This window comes from Chanos chanos, chromosome 3 (genome assembly GCF_902362185.1).
Source record: "Chanos chanos chromosome 3, fChaCha1.1, whole genome shotgun sequence".
Lineage (NCBI taxonomy): Eukaryota > Metazoa > Chordata > Actinopteri > Gonorynchiformes > Chanidae > Chanos > Chanos chanos.
The window spans coordinates 41324417-41346868 of NC_044497.1; the positions used below are offsets into that span (position 1 = coordinate 41324417).

At 38.7% G+C, this 22452-nt stretch overlaps 1 protein-coding gene across 1 annotated transcript; it reads left to right on the forward strand.

Moving 5' to 3' along the window:
* The first annotated feature begins 5964 nt into the window (after positions 1 to 5964).
* Positions 5965 to 18642, forward strand: plppr1 (phospholipid phosphatase related 1). Its single transcript, XM_030769530.1, has 7 exons — positions 5965 to 6024; positions 11697 to 11885; positions 14258 to 14390; positions 15615 to 15865; positions 16796 to 16972; positions 17101 to 17232; positions 18610 to 18642. The coding sequence occupies exons 1-7, from the start codon at positions 5965 to 5967 to the stop codon at positions 18640 to 18642; spliced, it is 975 nt and encodes a 324-aa protein (XP_030625390.1).
* The last annotated feature ends 3810 nt before the right edge of the window (positions 18643 to 22452 follow it).

Genomic DNA, 22452 nt, shown 5'->3' on the forward strand with positions numbered 1-22452 from the left:
ATTCTGTTCCCCTCATAAGGTTCAGTGGATTTTCTATTGCTAATGTTACACACTAGCCTCGATACACAAACTAGTATAGGCTTAAACTTTAATAAAACAGCTACTGTTGTAGCTGAACTGATCAAAAAAACTTAAGGGGCGTCTTTACAAAGTGTAGTGTTGAATTGTGCTCTTGTTAGAATGCAATTTGAACAGTCAAACTTAATTTTATATCAAGCACTGAATAGAGGCCTCCTTATTTTTTAAAAAGCTAACTTCACTGTTATAACTTTTTGACAAAGTACAAAGATATTGGTTTGTAAAGGCAAAAAGATGAAATCCTGATTGAGGACACTGAAGGAACAGAGCCTCTCTAGGATACTAAAGGTCTAAGAGTGTGTGTTCAGTGGTGTTTTACTGCTGCTCAGTACAGATTGTTTAGTTGTTTCATTTTATGAGTGACTGACTAACCATCATAGTGTCAACAGTAATGTGATGGTAACATGCGTTGGTTGGATGTTTCCACATAACTAGAATTTAAGATAAAAACTGAAATATTGACCTTTTTTGTAATAATTTGAACTGCAATACTTGATTGGGATTTTTGACTTGAATTTTAAGATATAGAACATTAAAAAAATGTTGAAATGTTACAGAGAAACAGCCATAAAATTGCCAGATTTTGTCCGTACATCAATGATTATTATTGGGTTGTTTATCTTCGAATTGAGTGAGTTTTAATTTGAGTCTTATTTTATATTTCTATGTGACTAACTTATAGCTTTGCAAACTTGTCTAGTGGTGTGATATGCAGCCAGGTGTAAAATCCATTGTCATGCAGCTCAGGCATCTGATGATTAATGATGCCAAGGTTGCACATCAAGTCTTTTGACTGATTTACTGTCACAGAGTGAACTCTCTTCAAGTGTTCATTTAATTGTCTCAGGCAGTTAATGTGAAACACCTCTCAGTCCAAATTTTAATTAGCCACTGCTCAAACTGCATGAGAAATGCAGTGTCCCCCAAGACTGATTTTCTTGGGTATGTGTTGACTTTCTCATGTGGTGGTAATGGATTTTCTCCCATTGTTAATTGCTGGCGAATAGCAAATGCTGGTGCTTGTGCAGGGCTCTCAAGATATTTGGAGACTAGAATAATCTATCTGCTGGGCTTGGGATTCAAATATGAGGTGCCAGCCAACTGGATTTATGCAGAATCTTGCTTGAACACACAATTGTCCTTCCTTCCCAAGCCTTCACTTTGATTTAACAGTGAAAAGGGTTGAGAGAATTGTCTTGCATATCATTAGACTGAACAAGGTCTTGTATGAAAGCTAATTTGAATTTATTCAAAACGTGTGAGATGTTCACTTTCAGGCCTGGATCGTAAAATTATCATTGTACTTGTGGAATTTTAAATGGAATAGCATTGTAGTATCATTTTGTAATAGTTGCTGTGCAGTTTGTCAAATAATAAGTCATGCTGTAGTCATTGTCCCTATAACTGTAAGCTGCTCTATAGCGACATCGGGTTCTTTCAGACTCTGTTAATGTCAGTAGCCATTTCTAATTGAAAATTACAATGGCCTAGCTGGATTTACAAAGTCAATGATATTTTGGAATGCATAAATATTATTTGCTTTCTGAGTTCTTCCTTGTCAAAACAATTCCAATATGGACTCAGCACGCCAATAAAAACATCAGTTAGAAACACAGGGATGAAGAATAATTTAATAAGTTTAGAATTCAATCTGCGTTTCATCTCAGACAAGGACCCCTGTCTGAAAAGCTAAGAATAGCACACAGACCATTTGGCCTATTAATATCTGCTATCTTGTATTGTATTACCTTGATGGGAGTTAGAGGGACTTCTTCATCTTCTGATATGGGCAGTAGATGTTTCATCAGCCCCTCAGGACAGTGCTGGGATCACAGCCAGAGATATGACTGAGCTCAGCATCCTGGGGAGACAGCAGGGAGATATGCTGTCCTATCTGTGAATGGTAACATTGCCACGGGGAACCTGAGGCCCACATCTCCCATCAGTATGTACAGTCTCACTGGAGACTTGGAGGAAAGCCCTACTTGGATCTGCAATAATTGTGCCTGCTAAAGGAGCAACACTTAAAGTTAGCTTCATGCTCAGCCTAGCCTAATTGTTACTTGATACTCAGTGAGGTGTAGTACATTAAGTTATTCAAAATGTGAAGAAATGGTATGATTCTACAGTTAACGAGGCCTGCTGCAAACATCTGTGTCATTTTTCCAGTTTAATGACATCGATTTATTTGATAGGAAGTTCATATAGTTGCTCAAGTTAGTTCTCTTGGTCAGATGAAAGAAATGCACTCTGAATATGATGTTTGCATCCTTCATGCTGCAAGAGTACACCTAGTGACTTGCTAAAAGACACGGAACTTAATGCTAGGCAGCACTGCTAAGATGGAAAGGAACTGCCTTAATATCAGCACACATTTGACTTAACTTTAGAGCTTGAGTGTTGTGTACATTGAGGTGGCTGGTCAAAAGCTTCTTACTGCACATAGGGTAGCGACTTAGAAACTGAAAGCAATACAGTTTTGCAATTATGATAAATGTAAATTTAATTAGAGGAAACTTAACTTTAAACGTCAAGACTTCAGCTGTGTTACAGAATATTGCAAAACAGTAAACTACATTTGGGTCAGCTTTGATCACAAAGCTTGTGTGTCATATCTGTAGTCACGCAGTGAAGTATTTTTCTTCAGTCAGTAGATGAGCTGTTTTGAAAAATGGCTTTTTTTTTTTTTCATTTGAGCCAACAGGATAGATTTGTTGAGTTCTTTGGATGTTATTTTGACAGATACGGTTTGTTGCGCTACAGCCTGCTTGCCTCTTGGTGGACTCTGATCAGTTCACATCTTCTACCGTTCAGATTTAACCAAAGGGCTGCACAAATTTAATTAGGCTCATGACATCATATACCTTTTAAATAACAATGATTGAGTTAGTATGTTTCAGGACAAATTTGGTTCCCCTCCCAAATTCAGTATAAAATGTCACCCCTTGAGCTTCAAAGTTGCACGATAACTTTCAAATGTGAAAGAGAGAGGTCTGGCAGAAACAGCTGTGTATGCTCACATGTGACTCACTTTTACCGCACACACGAGGTGACCAATTAACTACTTATATGATTTTGAAGGCAATTGTTTACTGTTGAGTTGATTTAGGATCAGTAATGTAAATACGTTCATACACAGCCAGCATTGATATTCATCTTTTTAATTGCTTTATGTGAGATTTATGAGTTGTAATAAGGAGTGAGCTTCAGTATTATGTTTGCTGCACTGTTCTTCTCTCTGAGCAGCTCCCCCCAGGCCTGTTGTACTGAGCTTTGTCCTGACATTTCTGGTTCAGTTATTAAAGTGTTAAGTAATTAAAATAAAATGAGCTCAGCTAGTGCTAGATCAAAAAAATTTTTAGGGCTGTGGTCCTTGTAGGAATGGATAAGAAGTACAAGTAGTACAAAAATTTCTGTATCCTCTATTGAGTGGGAAAAATCTGATTTAGTGCATTTCTATATATGTACAGGAACATTTGTAAAGTAGTCTAAATTCTGTGTGTGGCATTTAGACTATGTTACCTTTCTTTAAAAAAATAAAGGCATTTCATGCAACCAGTGCAAACATGTTCTCTATCACAGTTCCTTGATTACTGGCCCAGGCTGCACACTCCAGTAGATAGCCTATGTTTATTTTTGATATAATATTAGAGCATGCCTAAAAGAAAGGAGTTGGTTGTGATTTGCTTGCATGAAGGGGAGCTTTACTCAGAATATCCTTGATTTCCATTCATTTTTGCAGTCATATATCCATTGGTTGATTGGCATTTATGGATTGTTTTACCCAAATCCCAAAACCTTCTGCATATGAAACTGTGTTGAGCTATGTGATGAAGAATGTGACAGTCTCAGATGGTAGCTCAGATAACCAAATCGTTTTTTGACTTAGGAATATAACATTTTCTGGCCATGCAGGTATATTTTGAAAAAAAAAAACATATAAAAAAACATATAATCTTCCAGAAACAAAAACATTGAATGTTTGGTGCATGTCTTCTCTAAATTAATGGTATTAACAAGAGCCACTAATTATTTTCCAGTTTGTCCTTAAACAGATGACAGTGTTAATCAGATTGAGGATGAACCAAAATCTTTATAAAGAGCATTGGACAGAAATTTGCTTTTTAAGTTGAATTAAAGTAGGAAAAAGCATTAAAGAGGAATTGGAAATCTGCGTAATAACTTTTTGTTGGTTTGAAACACAGAGACCATACCTGGAACTTTTTTTTGACTTTTGAATGTTTGAGTTGAAAGTGCAAAAAGTGCTACTTAAATGTACTGTGAGCACAGTTTCCAGACAGCATTTTTTAAAATGCAAACTGAATAATTCATGTAAATACAGGTCCTAATAATTTTGAAGTTTCATTTTTTGACTTTTAATGGAGGTATGAAGCTGAATTAAATATATTTATTCGATGACTGATAGCGTAATTTCACCAAATAGTAATTGTAGATACATTTTTTCCAGGTCATGGAATCTGTTGTTAAATTATATTGGTTGAACGCCTTATTGACCGTTATCTCATTCTTGTTCAGCATGTCCTAAAGTCTGTTAGGATTGGATAATTCAAACATTTTGAGACAATGTAAAACATAGGGCTGTTTCAAAGCTCAGAATGCAGCGCACCCATTGAGTGAACTGCAGCAACTACACTCCCATTTCGTTCACTTCTCATCTAAATGTTTCGGATGGCCGTTTCATACAAAGGGGAGATGTTTCTCCACATAAAATTGGTGTAGGCTTCTTTTTAGACAAGAACAGGTAATTATCATTAAGCTGTTTGTGATGATTGTAATGAAGTTGCTTTTGGATGTAGGTCAAACATGCTCATGAATATGGGTCCCGTGATGCATTCTGACTTTAAGTATGCACATTAGCCCTGTATGCAGTAGGCTATAGGAAAGATGTGTTTGATGTACAGTTGAATTAGAGTGTGGATTTTACTGCATGCTGTAATCGTGTTATCCTCAGTTGGTGTGTTTAACAACATCTTTTTGTCACAGTGGAACGAAATTGGCCACCTTAACTATAAAATATTAAATTAAACTTAAAAAATGAATATTTCATGATGCTCACCATATAGGTAGAGTGTTCTCCAGAGCTTTCCTTTTGACCTGTGTGTGTGTGTGTGTGTGTGTGTGTGTGTGTGTGTGTCTTGTGGCGAGGGAGAGCTGTCAGTGCTGTCATGTCCTCTGAAACACTGGACCCGCAGCGGTGCCTGATTGCACAGACAGTCTGGGTGAGACTGTGGAAGCACGAATCGCAGCCACTGTGAAATGGAATGAAATGACATTTAGCAAGACAATAGCACTCCTCTGTGAAAACTGTCCTAACTAATGTGTCTCCAATAAGAATTTGATTTAGTGCTGGCCACGTATCCCGTTTTATAACGTCTGGTATCCTCACTGCATTTGTTTAGCTCCATCTTCAGAGCGGCGCTGGCATCTGTCAGGGTGTTCCTTTAACCACATCAGGTTTGTCCTTTCTTGTCATTCTTGAGGTAGTAAAGGACAAGGGAGTTGTCATCGCCTCAATCTTCATTTTCTACTTTAGCGGAGATTCTTTTAGTGAATACGAAATGAGCAATCCTTCCCAAATAATCTTGTGCTTAGAATCTATCCTGTTCCTGTGAAGAGAAAGATGTAATTCCCTGTTTAATTTTGAATTGTTAATAAGTGTGCGTAATAGCCTATGTGGTGGCCTAAAGCGCAAGTCACCTTGTCATTTGTTCTTTCATTATCCACTCCCTTTTTGTCTCTTAAGTGTTTTAGAACACATCCTTCAATGTCCCAACAGTGCCATTAGAAGAACCTCCCTGCAGCCTTTATTTGATTATTTTTTCTTATCTGTCCTTTAGATTGAGAACGACAGAACTGTGACTGAAAATGGCCTCGGACAACACGCAGCGCAGCTACTCCATCATACCATGCTTCATATTTGTTGAGGTGAGTTTCCGGCTTCTGCTTTTCCTTTAACGTTCGACCCTTCACGCATGCGTTTGTATTCCGTCCTTTTGCTCTTTGGGCTGGTGTTTGATGATCCCGTTCACACTCTGCACAGCTAGGTTACGAATGTCTTCTCCCCAAAACAATGCTCACGAGCTCACTGGCTCGGCATTTAATTAAAATTGCTGTCAAATCCCCTTTAATCAGTGGGAAATGTCTGTAGACACTTCAAAGCCTTCTCCTGCAGAGAGGGACATGCTTGGCATATTACATTCACAGTTCTCTCTCCGTTTTCTGCCCCCAGCAGCACCCGGTGCAGAACTGTTAAAGCTCAAAATGTCTCCGTGCCAGATGGAGACAGGCTATGGCACTGATAAGCTGTTTGGTACTTCTACACAAACCAGTTTGTTTGGCTCTGAATTTGTCATATTATTGTTTCTCAGGTTTGAGTGACAATGGGCTGAATAACCTCACAGTGACAGGAGACGTAATGCGTTCGCGGTCCTCAAACTGTCTTGTATCACGGTCTCCTTTTGAATGTTTAATTCTTCAATCATTTTGCCTTTTCTTGACAGCTAATACTCCCCAGCTGTCATATTCCACTTGTCTTCTGTCTTTGTTATATTGTTATTGTACACAAGCAGGACTGAGCCATACTGCTTGCCAGATAGAGTATGGGGGTATTGGCATGGAGGACTTGTTCTCCTGCCTTACTTGATGGTGCTCACACAGTTGCTTCTCACTGGAGGTCTGCTAGCACATTATCGCTGAAACCATTGTGGGTAATAGAGGTGTTTCTCTAATTTTCCTCCAGTCTCCTTCTTGTCATGTCGCTCTCAAAGCTAATCATGCCTTAGAAAATAGGCCGCCTATTATGTCTTAATGGAGAGTTGATGATGAAAAGAAATAGCGTATGGCCAGGCCTGTTCGTGTCTTTTGTTTGCTACATACGTATTCATGTTTATGACACTGCCTTTTAAATGACTGCCAGAGCCAGTATGCTGGCATATGCCAGTTTCCCTCTCTCTCAGCGGCTTACAGTGCCAGAACTGGAAACAGTCCATACCCATATCATGTTCCTGTTGTCTCTGCAGTCAGTGCCTTTTTGAGTGTCTGGCTCAGTCAAAAAGACTTAAAAGGAACCTAGCAACATAGCAAATGTGTGCTGTCACCAAGCATAGTGAATAGTCTTCCGCATAACGGTGGGCTTGTGCGTTTATTGTGTAGCCTGTGTTGTGAAGACTCTACCTGCCACTTACAATCTGTGTTGGAGACAGGCCTCTAAATTCCCCCACTATGACAGTTTCATACCGGCACTAGATTACAACCATCTGTCACATGTTTCAGAGTCCTACAATCAGGTCTAGACTGCAGGAGCTTTCGGAAAAAATTTAGAATAAAAGTTGACTTAACTTTCAGGTTTTCCGAATACACTGAGTGCACCTGTCTTTCCATTGGAATGACAGTCGGTAGGAACTGCTGGATAATGTCTGTGCTGGCACTCTACCTGGGCTGGGTGACGTGAATAATTAGGCTAGGTATGGCTAAACTTTGTAAATATGACTAATATCCAGTATTATCATTTAGGGGCAGTTGGACATGCTCCATCTTGATGTTATGACAGGTGTTGGGGTAACTGCAATAGTTTTACTTTCTTTTTACTCTTTAAATTAAGGGAGGAATGCGAAACCTTTTTTTCCCCACTTTCCCTAAATAAAAAACACTTTTCTACCATCTGAAATGGTTGTGGAAATGTGAGATACAGGCTTTAGCCCTGTTGTGTAGTACTTGGAGACCATCCAAGTTGATTTGTTTTCATGCATTTTTAAAAGAAATATAGCATGAAGGCGAATTTCAGGCAGAAAGAGAAGCATCTCAAAATAGTCCTCCTTAATGCATAACACACCAATTATCTCTTTGTCCTCTCTGTATAGCAAGATTCTGTTTAAAGCGCTTAAGAAGGACAACATAACACCACAAGTTATGACTTAGATTGAAATTAAATGCAGAAGAGCACAGCTGCCTCTCAGACTGTTTGTGTGGTATATAGAATGCTACCTGGATTTTACTTACAAACTAATTTGATTCCCCCTGGAGAAAGGCAATGAACAGCCTTACATTTTTCACTAAGTAGCCTGATAGTTTTATTCATTAATTATTTGAGGATGTAACACATTACATGCAGTGTAATTAACCAGTTTTTGTGTAATGCTCCCAACACTGTTTATGTCTTTCATTGTTATGGTAGAATGAACAAGCTTGTATGCTGCTTCATAATGTGTCATGTATAGTTGATTGCCAAAAACAATGAGATGTAACTGGATATAAGTACATTGTCTTTATTCGATGAAAAGGTGTTGGCTGTCTTTCACTATAACGACTGCCTGATTGTGTCATGATTTTTTTTCTCCATTCAGTTCAGACAACAGCATGTGTTTAGTAAGTGTAGTTCTCAGTTTGTTCATCTTAAAGTCTCTAGCTAGTGCTGACAACAGTGCTCTCCTCAACCCTTGTGTTTACAGTACAAGTGGGACCAGCTACATTAACATGTTGAGCTTGGCTCAGTAAAATTGGCACAGAATTGCTGCATCAGTTTATGCCTTAGTACTTCTGGATGGATTTATGTTGGTGCCTGCACAGTTGTGACAGACCATATCATCATTTTACCAGTTAATACCTAACTGAAATACCATAGAACAAAACCCTATATTTTTTAACGAATGTGCATTTTACTGAGTAGAAGAACAGAATTTTCTTTCTCATTTGTGAGGCACATGTCTAGCCTATGTGATCTCACTTACCGAGGTGTTTGCCTCTTTCCATAAGTGGAATGACGTACCGTAGCAGAGAGTGTGTCACACCGAATGTATTATCATCTCATAGGACTTCTGAATTTATTATTTACACTTCACAACACAACACACCATTCTTTCCTTATGTAGGCTAGATGATGATGTGTGTTTGTCCTTCTCTTTGTTTTGGGGGTAAAATTGAAGTGCGTTATTACTCAGGTGAATCTGTTGAGAATGAGGAAGAAGATTAGCACACTAACAGCCAAAACTGAACTGACAGAAACTGGTAAGATGACTTTGTCATGGTATTTAGCTCAGCTGTGTGTTTAACAAACCCATTTTTTTGCTCTGGTTCCTGAAGACATGAGGAAGAGGGCTGTATCCTGCTTCAATGTTTGTCCAGTATCACACTGCCCTCTGCTGGTTTAATGGGGAAATACAGCATCACTGTCGATGCTGTTGGCTCTGACTCAAAAACATCATTGTCTTCTGACTGAGGAAGTAGCATAGACATCCTGATGACTCCTCCAGTGCTGAGTAACTCTTTCTCTAGAACTGATTTCATCTGGTAGAAAAGTCCCATAATTTAGGTAATGGAGTTGGATCTATTTAATACCCCTGTTTAAATGAAGAGGAAGATCACCTTTGCAGACATTAAGTCACTTTCCATTTCCTTTGGTGATATCACCGATCTTGCACACAGAACATCAACTCTCAACTTTCTGGTCCAGATTGAAATGCATGGAGACTGTTTTGTTCCATCAGAATGAACACGGACATCTTTGTAAATGATCTACTGCCTGTTTATCCCAATTAACTTCGTTAAAAGTGCATTACATCCTAGCTTTCATTTCTAAATGTTCTTTACTCAATGCCTAGACTACCCAAAGAGAGATTAGCGTGTTTTTTATGGTATTGCTGCTAGCTGGATATGCATAATCATGTGACTCATGTCTTCTCCCTCTCCAGTAACATGAGAGGATTACTAATTCACCCCTTGCACAGATTTGAGTCTGGAAGTATTTAGGGGTTTGCAGAGCTTTAGGCTACTGACATTACTGGAATATTTGAATAATCTGAAGTTAAGACTCAATGATCCTGCCAGGGGAACAGGTCCAGTGTGGCATACGCTGAAAATTGGCTACAAATATTGGTTTGGATCAGAAGTACAGGATCATTCTTCTTTCAAAGCAAGGGGGCAAGGAAATATATCTGACGTATCAATGCCTTAAGGGAATATAGTTATGAGTTGCCTATGATTGCATCACCTTTGATGATGAGAATCCAAATGACACAACGTTGAACATCTCTATGTTCACCATTTGTCACAGAATTTGCAGCTTCAACTGACGTTCCAATTCATGTCTGAGATAATTGAATGTTCCAGCACTAGACACGCCAGTCTCTCTCTCTCTTTTTTTTTTTTTTTTTTATGCATGAGATTAGAACAAGAAAATGTTTGCTCACACTTTGTTACCTGGAGGTAAAGGTGTTGCAAAGGGAATTGCCTAAATTTAATCTGGCTCGAACAGGTGCTAGATTGCCTGGTCACCACAGATTTTCAGTAATTAATTTTGGGTGACAGTTGAGCCTGCATGGTATTTTTAAATTTGTACCAGGGCACTGTCTGCTCATAGTCAGCATAATAATAAGTGAAACCTTGAAAAACCCAATTTAACCTGTAAGTACAGCACGTCAATATATTTTTAGCTCTAAATTTAAATTGCACAGAAATTTTCCTTTTGCTGATTATAAAATGTGTCTCAGCACATTTGTTTGGGAAACTAATAATTAAAGGATTGGTGTACATGGTAAATTTATTCTGATATTTAAAGTCACCTGTATTGTCTGGTCTGTTTTGGAGTCTTAAGTGACATCAGGCACGGGGCTCCACTCTCATTCCAAACCTAATGAGGTTCCAGAAAGATCCCTTTTAGTATGACACGTGTTGGACATTACATGTATGAGGTATGAAGAATAAATATAATGTAAGAATAAGAATAAATATACAGCATGTGTCTTGATATGGAACTAAAAAGATTAACACTCTACTCACAGAGTGCATGCATGTTTGGATTGCAATGGGTTTTTACATTTGCTCTATGGAACATTACAATAGTGCAGTCTGATTTATTACTATGCGTAACTAGCATCTCTTTACCATATTAAAATAACTTCACCAATATTCACTTGTACATGTATGCATCCACAGATCCCCTCCTGACTCAATTCTGTGATCTCAGTAACCATAGTGACCTATTGCTCATACTCCCAATGTGCAGTCTGTCAGTGAGCCAGACTTCTCTTGCTTATCGTTTGATTTTTAGCAGCCATGGGTTTTGTCTTTCTGTCAGTGCCATGTTGTTGGGATCTCACTCTGACTCACTCTGTTCACCCAATGAAAAAGTCACAAAGCATAGGCTAACCACCGAAACGATTACACCCAGTCAGTGCTTTCTTATGTTGTCTTTATGTCTATAGCATTTACAACTTTTGAAGCAATCACTTTACAGACTAAGCAATATTGTCCTGAACTCGGACCGCAAGCCGTCAAGGACAACAGTGTCCCAATTTCCATGTTTTTTGAGGGGTTCTACTCATATAGCATATTACCGTAAAAAAAGCTTTGCCCCTGGCCATTCTCTCATTAGCACATCTCACAAAAAGCCTTTATGTAACACCGTAAGTTGTTTCTGAGAGACGGAGGGAGTAAAGAGCAACGAGAGAGCAGGGAGAGGAGTAGGAGCGAGTAAGAAGAGGGAGTTTTCGGATGAAAAGAGGGGAGCAGATGGAGATGTGAGTTCATTTGTCCGTGGTGCTTGGAGCTGTACGTATGTCACGTCTGTCTAATGCTCGTCTGGGACGATGCTTTACTTCCAGCTGGTCATCATGGCTGGCACTGTGCTCCTGGCCTACTACTTTGAGTGCACGGACACCTTCGGGATCCACATCCAGGGATTCTTCTGCAACGATGCTGACCTGATGAAGCCCTACCCTGGGGCAGAGGAGAGCAGCTTCATCCCTCCGCTTGTCCTCTACTGTGTGGTGGCTGCAGCCCCCACTGCCATTGTAAGTACAACAGCAGTTCTCTCTCTCTCTCTCTCTCTCTCTCTCTCTCTCTCTCTGTTAGCGTCCCTCTCTTTGACCCTTTGTCATCACACCCACTTTGGATTACCATGATGAACAAAACCGCACTGTAAGACAGAAGAGTGAAGGTGTTTTTGCACACCTGCTGAAACTGCCATGTATTCGTGATGACTGCAGGTTATCATCTCAAAAAAAGTGAATGATGTATTATTTTGATCAACAGAGCTAATGTAAAATTTGTCGTTGTTGTTTTTTAAACTTGCTTGCATACTCATCTGAGCAATTTTAGTCCATTTGTTATCAGCCTTATCAAATACACCAACAGGGAAATTGTTCAAGTGTTGACATAGCAGACAATTTTTTTTTCTGTCCCAAAAATGCAGATGTTGGTGTCTGTCCTATTGATAAAAGAAGCACATGTTTGTCTGGAGGAATAGTCAATAATTTCTCAAATTATCAAGTAGAAATGACCAAATATTTACCTAAAAATGCTGAAAGCCATCAGTATTTTAAATTTTTCAGTAGAGTTTTACTTGCACACAAAGATGGCACTAGAGGGCACTGTAGCCACAGCAGTAGCATACAGGTATGAAGTGCATCTGTTGTACTGATCATAGTGCGATCAATGATAACTCGCTTTAGATATTAGTTTTGGTCAAGAATATGCCATCTTCACATTTTTAACCATTAAAAGTCTGATTCAGTGATCAAATAGAACATGAAATCTTTGGGGTGTGTTTGATTCTACTGACAGTGACCTGTGCATGGTTAAGGATTGTGAGTGCCATAAGGCATGAACCACTAATGAGAAACAAAAGGTTCGCTGTTTGTTCAAGAAAGTGCTGAGTAAGAAGACGGTGAACATTGTAACTTCCTCTTTTTAAAGGGAATCATTTTTAATCGAAAGGTTACGTTAGGATTTTTGAACCGATGTTTGAATAGTAACAGGATTTAACATGATAGGGATGTAAAGTAGGGGACATAGTAAAAATTTGCTGTCATGCTCTCTGGAGCAGATGAAACAGCTTTTCAACAACGGTACAATGTGTCACACTGGAAGAGTATAAAAAAGTACATTAAGTTTTTACTGGCTCATGGAAAAAAGTCCTTACTTGAAGAGAAAAGACTTTTCTGAAGCTCTCCCTTTGGCAGAAAAGGCACTTTGCCGGGACTCTCTGTATCCTAGTTTAACTTGCCTTGGAGAGCTTTTTATTTCAAACTACACATCTCTCTTGAATACACTTGTTTCTTTCCAAGATTTTATTTCAGAATGAACTGTCATCCATACTCTACTGTGCTTTAAAGGTAAACATATTGTAACAGAAATGTATTTGCTTTAGTAACAGTTTTGAAATGTTAACAGTTTAATATTTTCACGTTTGGGCCCACTATATCTCTTAATGATCACATCAGTGTAATTTGTCTCGTTCATTACTGTAGTCGGCAGATATTTACCGTTGTTTTCTTTTGTTTACATATTTAAACCCAGCAGTTATATTGGTACGTGACTTTCACAGACTGCGAGAAAACCTCACACTGTCCTCAATACTAAAGATGCTGTTCTGTTCTTTTCTGCTCTGTTCTGTTCTGTTCCTGGTCCTGTCAAACCAAATGAGAACAGTATCAACCAGATTACATGTCATACAAGAAATGATGTTCTGTGCTTTTTCCCCACTTGACATTTTAAAAATTTATTCTTTGAATCTTCATTGTTGATACATCCACCACCATAAACAATATACTTTTAAATGTGTTTTAGACCACTGTGGAAAACTAATACCTTTAAAAATAAGCAGAAAACCAAAATCCAAATGTTTGGTTGATTAAAAAACATCTAATATACCAACAAATGCTGAGATAAAGGTTACAATGAGTACATTGAACCTGTTTGTCAAAAGGGCAAACTACTTCTTTATATGAGCAATGGTTTGGAATTGTTGGTTGTCAAGCCAGATGAAGTTAGCAATCCATTGACTGCTCTCTAGGGCTTTGTTAAGTGGAAGCATTAGTCTTTTAAAATTTAACAGAGTGAAATCTTAGATTTAAATAAACCCTGTAATCTTATGTGAATGAGAGTGGGCTGGATCCATTTGTCCAAATGGGTTGAAGTCATCAGCTGGTTTTACCAAGTGATGTGAGGTGGTTTGTAAATTGAAACATTGGACCTTTTCCCCATGAGTGCCTTTTTCATAGTATAAAAGTATGAATGCATTTGCACAGTAGTCTTAGAATTTAAAAACAACAACAACAAAACCACTGAGTTTATAGGACAGGAACATTATACCAATGATACTAATCTTTTAGAGTCTGCTGATTTTGCCTCATTTTGTCAACCTGTTGGTATCATTCATCAGATCTTCATCGGAGAGATATCTATGTACATCATGAAGTCCACCAGAGAAAGCCTCATTGCCCAGGAAAAAACGATCGTGACCGGGGAGTGTTGTTACCTGAACCCTCTCATCCGCAGAATTATCCGCTTTATTGGTGAGTCATCAGAATCACAGAACCCTGGTTTGTCTGAGTTCATGGTTACGATAGGTTTGAGGTCATTTTTTTTAGTTTTTATTTTCATAACTAGAACTGAGCTTTTTGTAAGCGTGAGGGGAAAAGCTATGAGGCTGGTTTAGTCTTAAGTATGTCTAATGCTTTTTGCCAGAGGGAGGACCTAGTTGATTTCTATGAGAGCTCTGGAGTTTAGTCAGTATGTCTACCAGAGAGTGCATCTCATTTACAAAAGCCTTATGACGATAAAAAACAACAAAAAACCCCACTGAACTCTTCAGACTGCCCTAAAAAAAAAAAAAAAGAAAAGAACAGCTTTTCAGCACTGTGAGATTATGTAAAACCTGCTGTATTATACCTGTCGTGTTAAAAGAAAGAGATCAGAATATTTTCAGATGTCAATTTCCATCCTTTAACCATGGAATATAAAATGTGTTTTTCTAATGGGACTTCTGATGTGAATTTGAGGAGGTGCTGACACGACCATTTTCATGAACATATGTTTGAGCAATGTGCTGTAAGTAACATGCATCAGCACCAATGCAAGAGAAAAAACGGAAAGAGAGTTAACTCTACCTGGAGACTGAGTAGATTTTAATGCATAATTCAGCGGAGTCTCAGGTAATAGGATCCTCTGAGGCTTACCATTGCAATGATATAGACCATTGTATCGAGTCCTTTGCAGGTTGGGCTAGTAGACAATCTTCCACACGACTGACTGAGAACATTCTCTGCCTTTGTCTTTCTCTCTGCACCAGCACTGATTTTTTTTTTTCTTCTCCTCAAGCACATTGTTCATGGTCACCTTTCAGATGATGAGGCCCAGTGAATTATAATACGCTATCCCCAATTTCATGGTGAAGCAAGCCAGATAATATCACTCCCTATAGCCCCATGGACACAGTATTAGGGAGAAAATGGAGCTTTAGTACATTTGGTACTTGACGAATGAAAAGTCTACCATGGACAAATGTTATTATGTGTAAAGTATATCACACACACACACACACATTTTGTTTACAGCTGTGAGTTTTAATAAAATCGTCCCTTTGGAACATCTGGTAATTACCTTTGTAATGAATTCAGAGATGCCAACAGGAGGAGGTGTCAGAGTGAATTTAAATTCTGACACATCTTGTGGCCTGGTGTGGCCCTGACTGGGCAAAGCAAAGGCTCAACAGGCTCTTGGCTTCTTCTTCCCGGCAGGTGTATTTGCTTTTGGCCTCTTCGCCACGGATATCTTTGTGAATGCAGGTCAGGTTGTGACTGGTAACCTGGCGCCGTATTTCCTCAGCGTGTGCAAGCCAAATTACACAGGGACAGAGTGCCGCTTCAACCACCAATTCATCTCCAACGGCAACATCTGCACAGGCAGCCAGGTGGTGGTGGAAAAAGCCAGAAGATCTTTTCCGTCCAAAGACGCGTCACTCAGCGTTTACTCAGCTGTCTACGTCACCGTAAGTGCACCTCCCACACTCTTTTTGCTCAAACGTGTGTTTTGGAGCGGCATGACACCATAGTGTTTGACATCCCGGAGATATGTACCAGTATCTAAAAGGCAGACTCTTGCTTGTGTACAATACTGTAAACGTCCAGCATTGCATCTGTCTTGCTCTACCTCCCAGCTCTCCCACAGACATGCGATCGGTGCATTCTTCTTTTATGGAGACACATGTTCCTACAAAATGAGCTGTTCTGTTTGTTTATGGATGGGATTAGTATAAAGTGTCTGCCAATTAGAAGGGTTAAGCAAAGCTCACAGAATGCACCTTTAGGGAATTATGCATTGATTATGGCATCTGTTTACTGAATGTGGAAGAGGAGATTGTGCCGCACAGGAATGAGGTGGAACATTGATTTAACAATGCTTGCAGCTGCACAGGGTCTGAATGATGTCGTAGTAGCGTAAGCGACTTTACAGACCCAGAACCTGTGGCATTTGAAGCAGTTGTAAAGTGGTTGTAGTTGTTGCAGGCCTAATTATGAGGTCGTAACAGAGGGTGTTTCTGCAGGAGTGACTACTATATATCATCTCTTAAATGAGATGCCCCCAAAGTGTTAATTCAACCTTTGAATCAGCATTTTAAAAGAACAAGTGAGTGTGCAGAATGTCCTTGGATTAATGTGCTGTGTCGATGACTCTAAAAACTCCTCCTGCCCTTGTGTACTTGGGTTTATTTACACCATTACATTTTCCATAATTGGCCTTAATCTCCTTAAGTTTGAGCAAGCATATTGTATTTGTTTAAGCTTAGTATAGCTACTCAGCTTGGAAAAGGCAAACACTTGGCGTGAAATAAATCTGTCTTTCTGGTGTTTCTGTGTGTGCATGCGCCTGTGTGTGTGTGTGTGTGTGTGTGTGCATGCACACATGCTCCTGTATTTAGATGTACATCACGAGCACCATCAAGACAAAAAGCAGCCGGCTGGCAAAACCTGTGCTCTGCCTTGGGACTCTGTGTGCGGCCTTCCTCACTGGACTGAATCGCGTGTCAGAATACAGGAACCACTGCTCAGATGTCATTGCAGGATTCATTTTAGGCAGCTCTGTGGCCCTTTTCCTGGTACGTGACATGACATCCCTGAGATCTGGTCTAAAAGTGTTTCGGTTGTTTATGCTCCAACTCCTATCACATCTCTCTTTTATTTGTCCTCATATGTGTATGGTCCTATGTGTTTCTCTTTTGCACAGGGGATTTGCGTAGTGAACAACTTCAAAGGGGCTCACTCGACTCCTGCAAAACAAAAGACAGAGGATTATCGTGGTCTGCCCCTTATGACATTCCCGCGTGTGGAGAGCCCCCTGGAGACCCTCAGTGCACAGGTGGCGTCCTCTATGTATTCTCCATCACACATCAGCTACATACTGGTTCAGATGGAAACAGCAAACATTTGAAAATGCATATGTTCATTCAAAACCATGAGAAATACTTGATTACTTGATTTTGATTACTTGATTTTATTTTAATTCCCGACTCTTTCATTGCACATTTACCATTGCGAAACCTTGAATTTTCACTCTTTTTGCATTCATAAATCTTAACATGAGCCTATTCCTCAGAGTATCCTCAGAGTACCATTTTGTCTGTTTCTTAGACAAATATGAAATGGTTAAAACAGATGACTAATTCACGTATTGTTGCCATGGTACAGGTTGACTACTTTGTCATTTGCCAACTTGCTGTTTTCATTTGAATCATTCATACTAACAGGAATGTGATCATTTGTACAAGTCCTTCTGAATTATCACTCTAGTATTGTCATTGTTCGGGATAGACAGAGAATCTTTCTAATTCTGTCAAATTTTATCTGCATAAATCAGCATCAACCAGATAATATCACACGAGTGGATATGAACGCTTTATACATTATCGTGATTATCTGTCCGATGACAGGGCCTGTGAAATGAACTGCCTGAAGGAAAACTGAATGCAGAACTTTTGAATGCAGCAGATTCACGCTGACTTGAAATTCTTACAACCGGCGTCACATTTGTCTCTTAATCTCTTCAGAATTTGTGTAAATGCTGCTAGCATGTTTAATCTCTATGGGTCGAGAGAGTGCTTTCTCTTGTTTGGCATTAATCCGCGGTGGTCTTAGAATGCACGGGCTGATACTTGACAAGATATCCCCTCTAATTCTAAACAGCCCTTCTAACCTCATTAAAAAATTCGAGCTGCTGAGTTATCAGCCTATGGATATATGAGATTACCTTAGCAATTTTACCATGTGCCAAAATGGGCTGGATATGAGCTGATGTATTTTACTACGTGTTGCTGGAGTGATATAGTGGTTCTCTTGCAGATGTGACTGCAATGGATAAGAGAATTCTTCTGGACTTTGATGAGCAAGACAAGCTCATCAGCTTTACCCAGTCAGAGATTGGCTGCATCGAACATGTGTGTGTATATATATGTGGGCAAGAGCAAGAGTCCTGTCGTAGACTCTTAACTGGAAAGAGGGAGACAGCCAAATGCTTGATTTAACAGAAAATGGGGTTGGCAAAAGAAGACATTTTGCACCCTGACTCAACGTGGTTTTGTTTTTTAAGATTGATGCCTGACAGGTAATCAATGTGGGAAGGAGGTGAAGGTGAATGCATTCCATGGAATGAAGTGCTAACGGTTGAGTGCATCATTTTAGATCAGTGTGAAGGACTTCATCTAACTTTTTCTTTTTTCTTTTCCTTTTTGTCTTTCAGAACCACTCAGCGTCAATGACTGAGGTCACATGACTAAGGGGCCAGCACAGAGTCACTTTTGCTTCACCTCAACACTTCTAGGCACAAAGGTTTTTGTACTGTGGCATACTGTAAAGACAAAAAAGAAATAAAAAAAAACAAAGGACAGTATTATGTCGTACCTAGTTAGAGGCAGATGTTTTGTACATTTTGTATAAGAGAGTGGTGTAGCTTTCCCTTATGTTTTCTCTGAACAACTACATGTCAGGATTTATGCCTTCCTTATCATGTTTTACATCACAAAAATAATAAATAAATAAATAAATAAATAAATACATAAATAAATACATAAATAAATAAATATAGCCTATATATAATGTTATTGGAATATTGATGTTGTTATGTGGTATTTGTACAAAGAATTATTTTATTTCTTTTCTCTGTACATTTTGTTTTGACCAAGCTCACATTTTGTATTATTATCTGTATAGAACATTTTGATCAATCTAGCCTGCTGTTTTTTTTTCAGGAATGTTTGAGTTATTCCTGTTTTGATGTAACATAAGTATGCGTTGGATTGTGACCTGTTGTTGTACTTGATTTTCCTTTGGCAGCTTTAAATTGCCATATACTGAGCATGAAGGTACACAGAACTGTTTGAATAGTCTGTAAATCTTACTTGTATACTGTTTTTTTTTTTTTTCTTTACAGCTGGTGTTTCTTTGAAATACCACATATTTTCTTGGTTTGTCTGAAAAATAAATAGTCTGTAGCCAAGTTCATGAGCTGTGCGGCCTTTTATTTAATCAAATATAGTCCCTCTTGTCCCAGTGGGGAGTTAAGCCGCTCCGATCTCATTTTGATTGGCCCTGGCAGCCATCCTAATTTTCTCTTGTTCTGTTACAGTTGTCTTTATTCATCCAAACTTAAAGCCAAAGCTATGTAATCAAGTGTTTCACCTTTTATTTATTTCCATTATAAAATGTCTTTTGTTAAATCATTTTTTTCTATAATTACATGGACACCACACCATTGCTGAGAGAGATAGGAGTATCCCAGTTTGCCTGCGCAAGGAGTGTGGCTGACTTCTGGTTAAGCCCTGATCAATCAGTGAGATTAAGTTCCTTAACCAGTTGAACTACTTTAGAGCCCCATAAACAAATGCGTTTACAGTAAAATTGCAAGTTACATTTTTGATAAGGAGAGCTTCATAAGTTGTACAGTGAAACTGACTTGGGTGTGTCTACTTGTACTATTAGCAAAGTGAAATTTCAGGTGAACGCCAATAATACCTCAGTTTAGGTCGTTAACTATTTAGCAATACATGCCTACAGATAAGTAAGCTAGTCCGTTTATTTGTAGTACAAGCAGTGGCATCTGTCTGAAGTCTGGAGTATGCAGCTGCCCTCTAGCAGTTTTAGGCTTTACCTGTGAACTGTTGTAAATAAAAACTCAGCATATTCTCTGAATTAAAGCCACACGCTGAATGTTGACTGAAGAGAAATGGTGTTTTACGAAATGTGTATTCATTCCACGATTATTAAATGTCCATTTTTTGAAGATGTATTCTAAACAGTTGTTTGGAGTTTAAAGCACAAAAGACATCACAGAACTTAAATCAGATTTCAAAATGACAACACAGACACTTATTTAGTAAGAACAGAGAATGATCTGAATCTGCGATATTCACGTCTCTATGCCACAGTCTTCCTAGACTAGAGAGCAGCTTTGATGCTGTACATCTTCATTTATTGCAGAAGGAGTTTCAGAGCAAAGAAAAAGACGGGGACCTTCTGGACTCGGTTTCAGACCTTTTGCCTTTCTCTGTACAAACCCTTATGCTTGGCAAAGTTATTTGAGAGCATGGCATATAATTTGGCTACATTGCTGATGATGTCTAGTTCTATCTCTCTAAATCACCTGGGAGTGAAATTCAATTCTGTTGAGATATATGTGTGATATAAAATCTTTGATGAGGGATGTAGCAGCAATTTGTGAATAAAAGATGTCTTTCCTCCACAAAACAACAGAACAAAAACACAAACGCTGAGATTCCCTGATGAAAGTGAAATTCGTCTGACTGTCGAAATAATTTTGATACAACATTTGAAGCAATAGTTTTTATAGTACACAATACAGATTTTTGTTCTTTGACAGCGTAAGCCAGGTGTTTCAGCACTTTTACAACAGAGGTTTCCTTTCTCCACAACATGTTAAATATGCAGACCTGAATCCAGTGCATGAAAAATTCCAACAAAAGTTCAATGTACAAATACTATGTCCCTTTTTGTTTCATTTGACTGAATCTCACTGATGTGCGACTATGTACCTCTACCATGGCTGGAATGAAACCCCCTGTGTGTGTAGGTCCTTTAAAAGATTTGTTTCAGTTGAGCTGATCACAATGGATACTCCCTACATACCATAAGTCCAACAGTTATCCCACCCCTCAAAGTAATAATTAGTTACTGTAGAGAGAGACATTCCCTGAACCAGTATTTTTAGCATTGCATAACTGTGATCAACTGTATAACTGGCTGTAAAATGTTAATTTTATTTGTCATCAAAGGACACAATAACCAAATTGATAGATCATATGTACCTAATTACCAACAATTTTGGTGTACAAAGTCTAATTAAGCAACACTCTTTAAACATAATGTGAATAATGCTTTTAGATGCCAAATTTTTCACACATGAGTATGTGAGTATGATAAAGGCAAGTGTTGCTATTGCTATGTGATAGAAAGCGTGCTGATAATTAATCTGTAACTTTAAGAGATTGTAATATAGATCCCATACTGCTTGACAGGTGTGTGTACACTGATATAAGAATCAGATTGTATAGATTACTGCTGCGATGTGTCCCAGTTTTCCATTTCTGTATTCAAGGAACTGCATTCCATTAAAAGAACATGTTTTCCCTGGCTGCCACATTAGAGTTCCAAGCAACTGTTCTTTACAACTATTCTGGTGTGGCATTCAAGCTTGTCTTGTTATATGTCAATAATAATGAAGTTGGCTTAGACGTAAACATATCCAGAGGCGTTAAATGCAGCAAGTATCAGTTGTTGCTCTTTTAGATTGAAAGTTTTGGATTATTTAACTACACCACAGAGGAACAGATGTAGACTGAAAGACTTCACACGCAGTCAGTCACTGAAATACTGAACCACTGCACCAGGGCCACTGCATATAGCCTTACCCCGCTGCCTATGTTCTTTTTAGTTTACTGAGTGATGTTCCATCTCCTTATTTTTTGAGCTGTGAAAATAAAATGATTGTACTTCATCTGTGTTTAATGTCAGTTAAAGAAATAACAGCTGTAAATTATTACATGAACTCAAGTTCATATTAATGACACATTCACAATTCTTCTTTTGTCACTTCAGTGTGTCTGCAAGCTTATTTCAATTCTTAGAACTGAAACCAGTAAACAGTTGAAGTAAAATGCTCTTTCCCATCACAACCCCAAACAGTCATGCTTCTCTTAAAAAAAAAAAAAATGTTTCGGTGCTATCAATATGCAGAAGGTGCTGCTATTCATCACGCTCTGACAACCTAACTAAATGGCTGTCATATTGACACACAGTGAGCCTCTCCTTCCTGCACAGTCCAGTCACATACCATTTCTGGCACACTACCATACAAACACACAATGCCATTAAAATTAGAGCTCTGCAAATGCACAAATGGAGAGCTTTGAAATCCGGTCTGAACATTCCATTCGCCCTTTTCACATTCCTTTTCAAAAGTTCAGAAGGAATCAGTTTTAGTTTTTTCTTCTGTAAAAAAGGAGAAATAGAAAAGGAAAGACCTTTTTAAAAAGATGTGCGGGGAAACTTTTTGAGTTGGTTTTGCCCC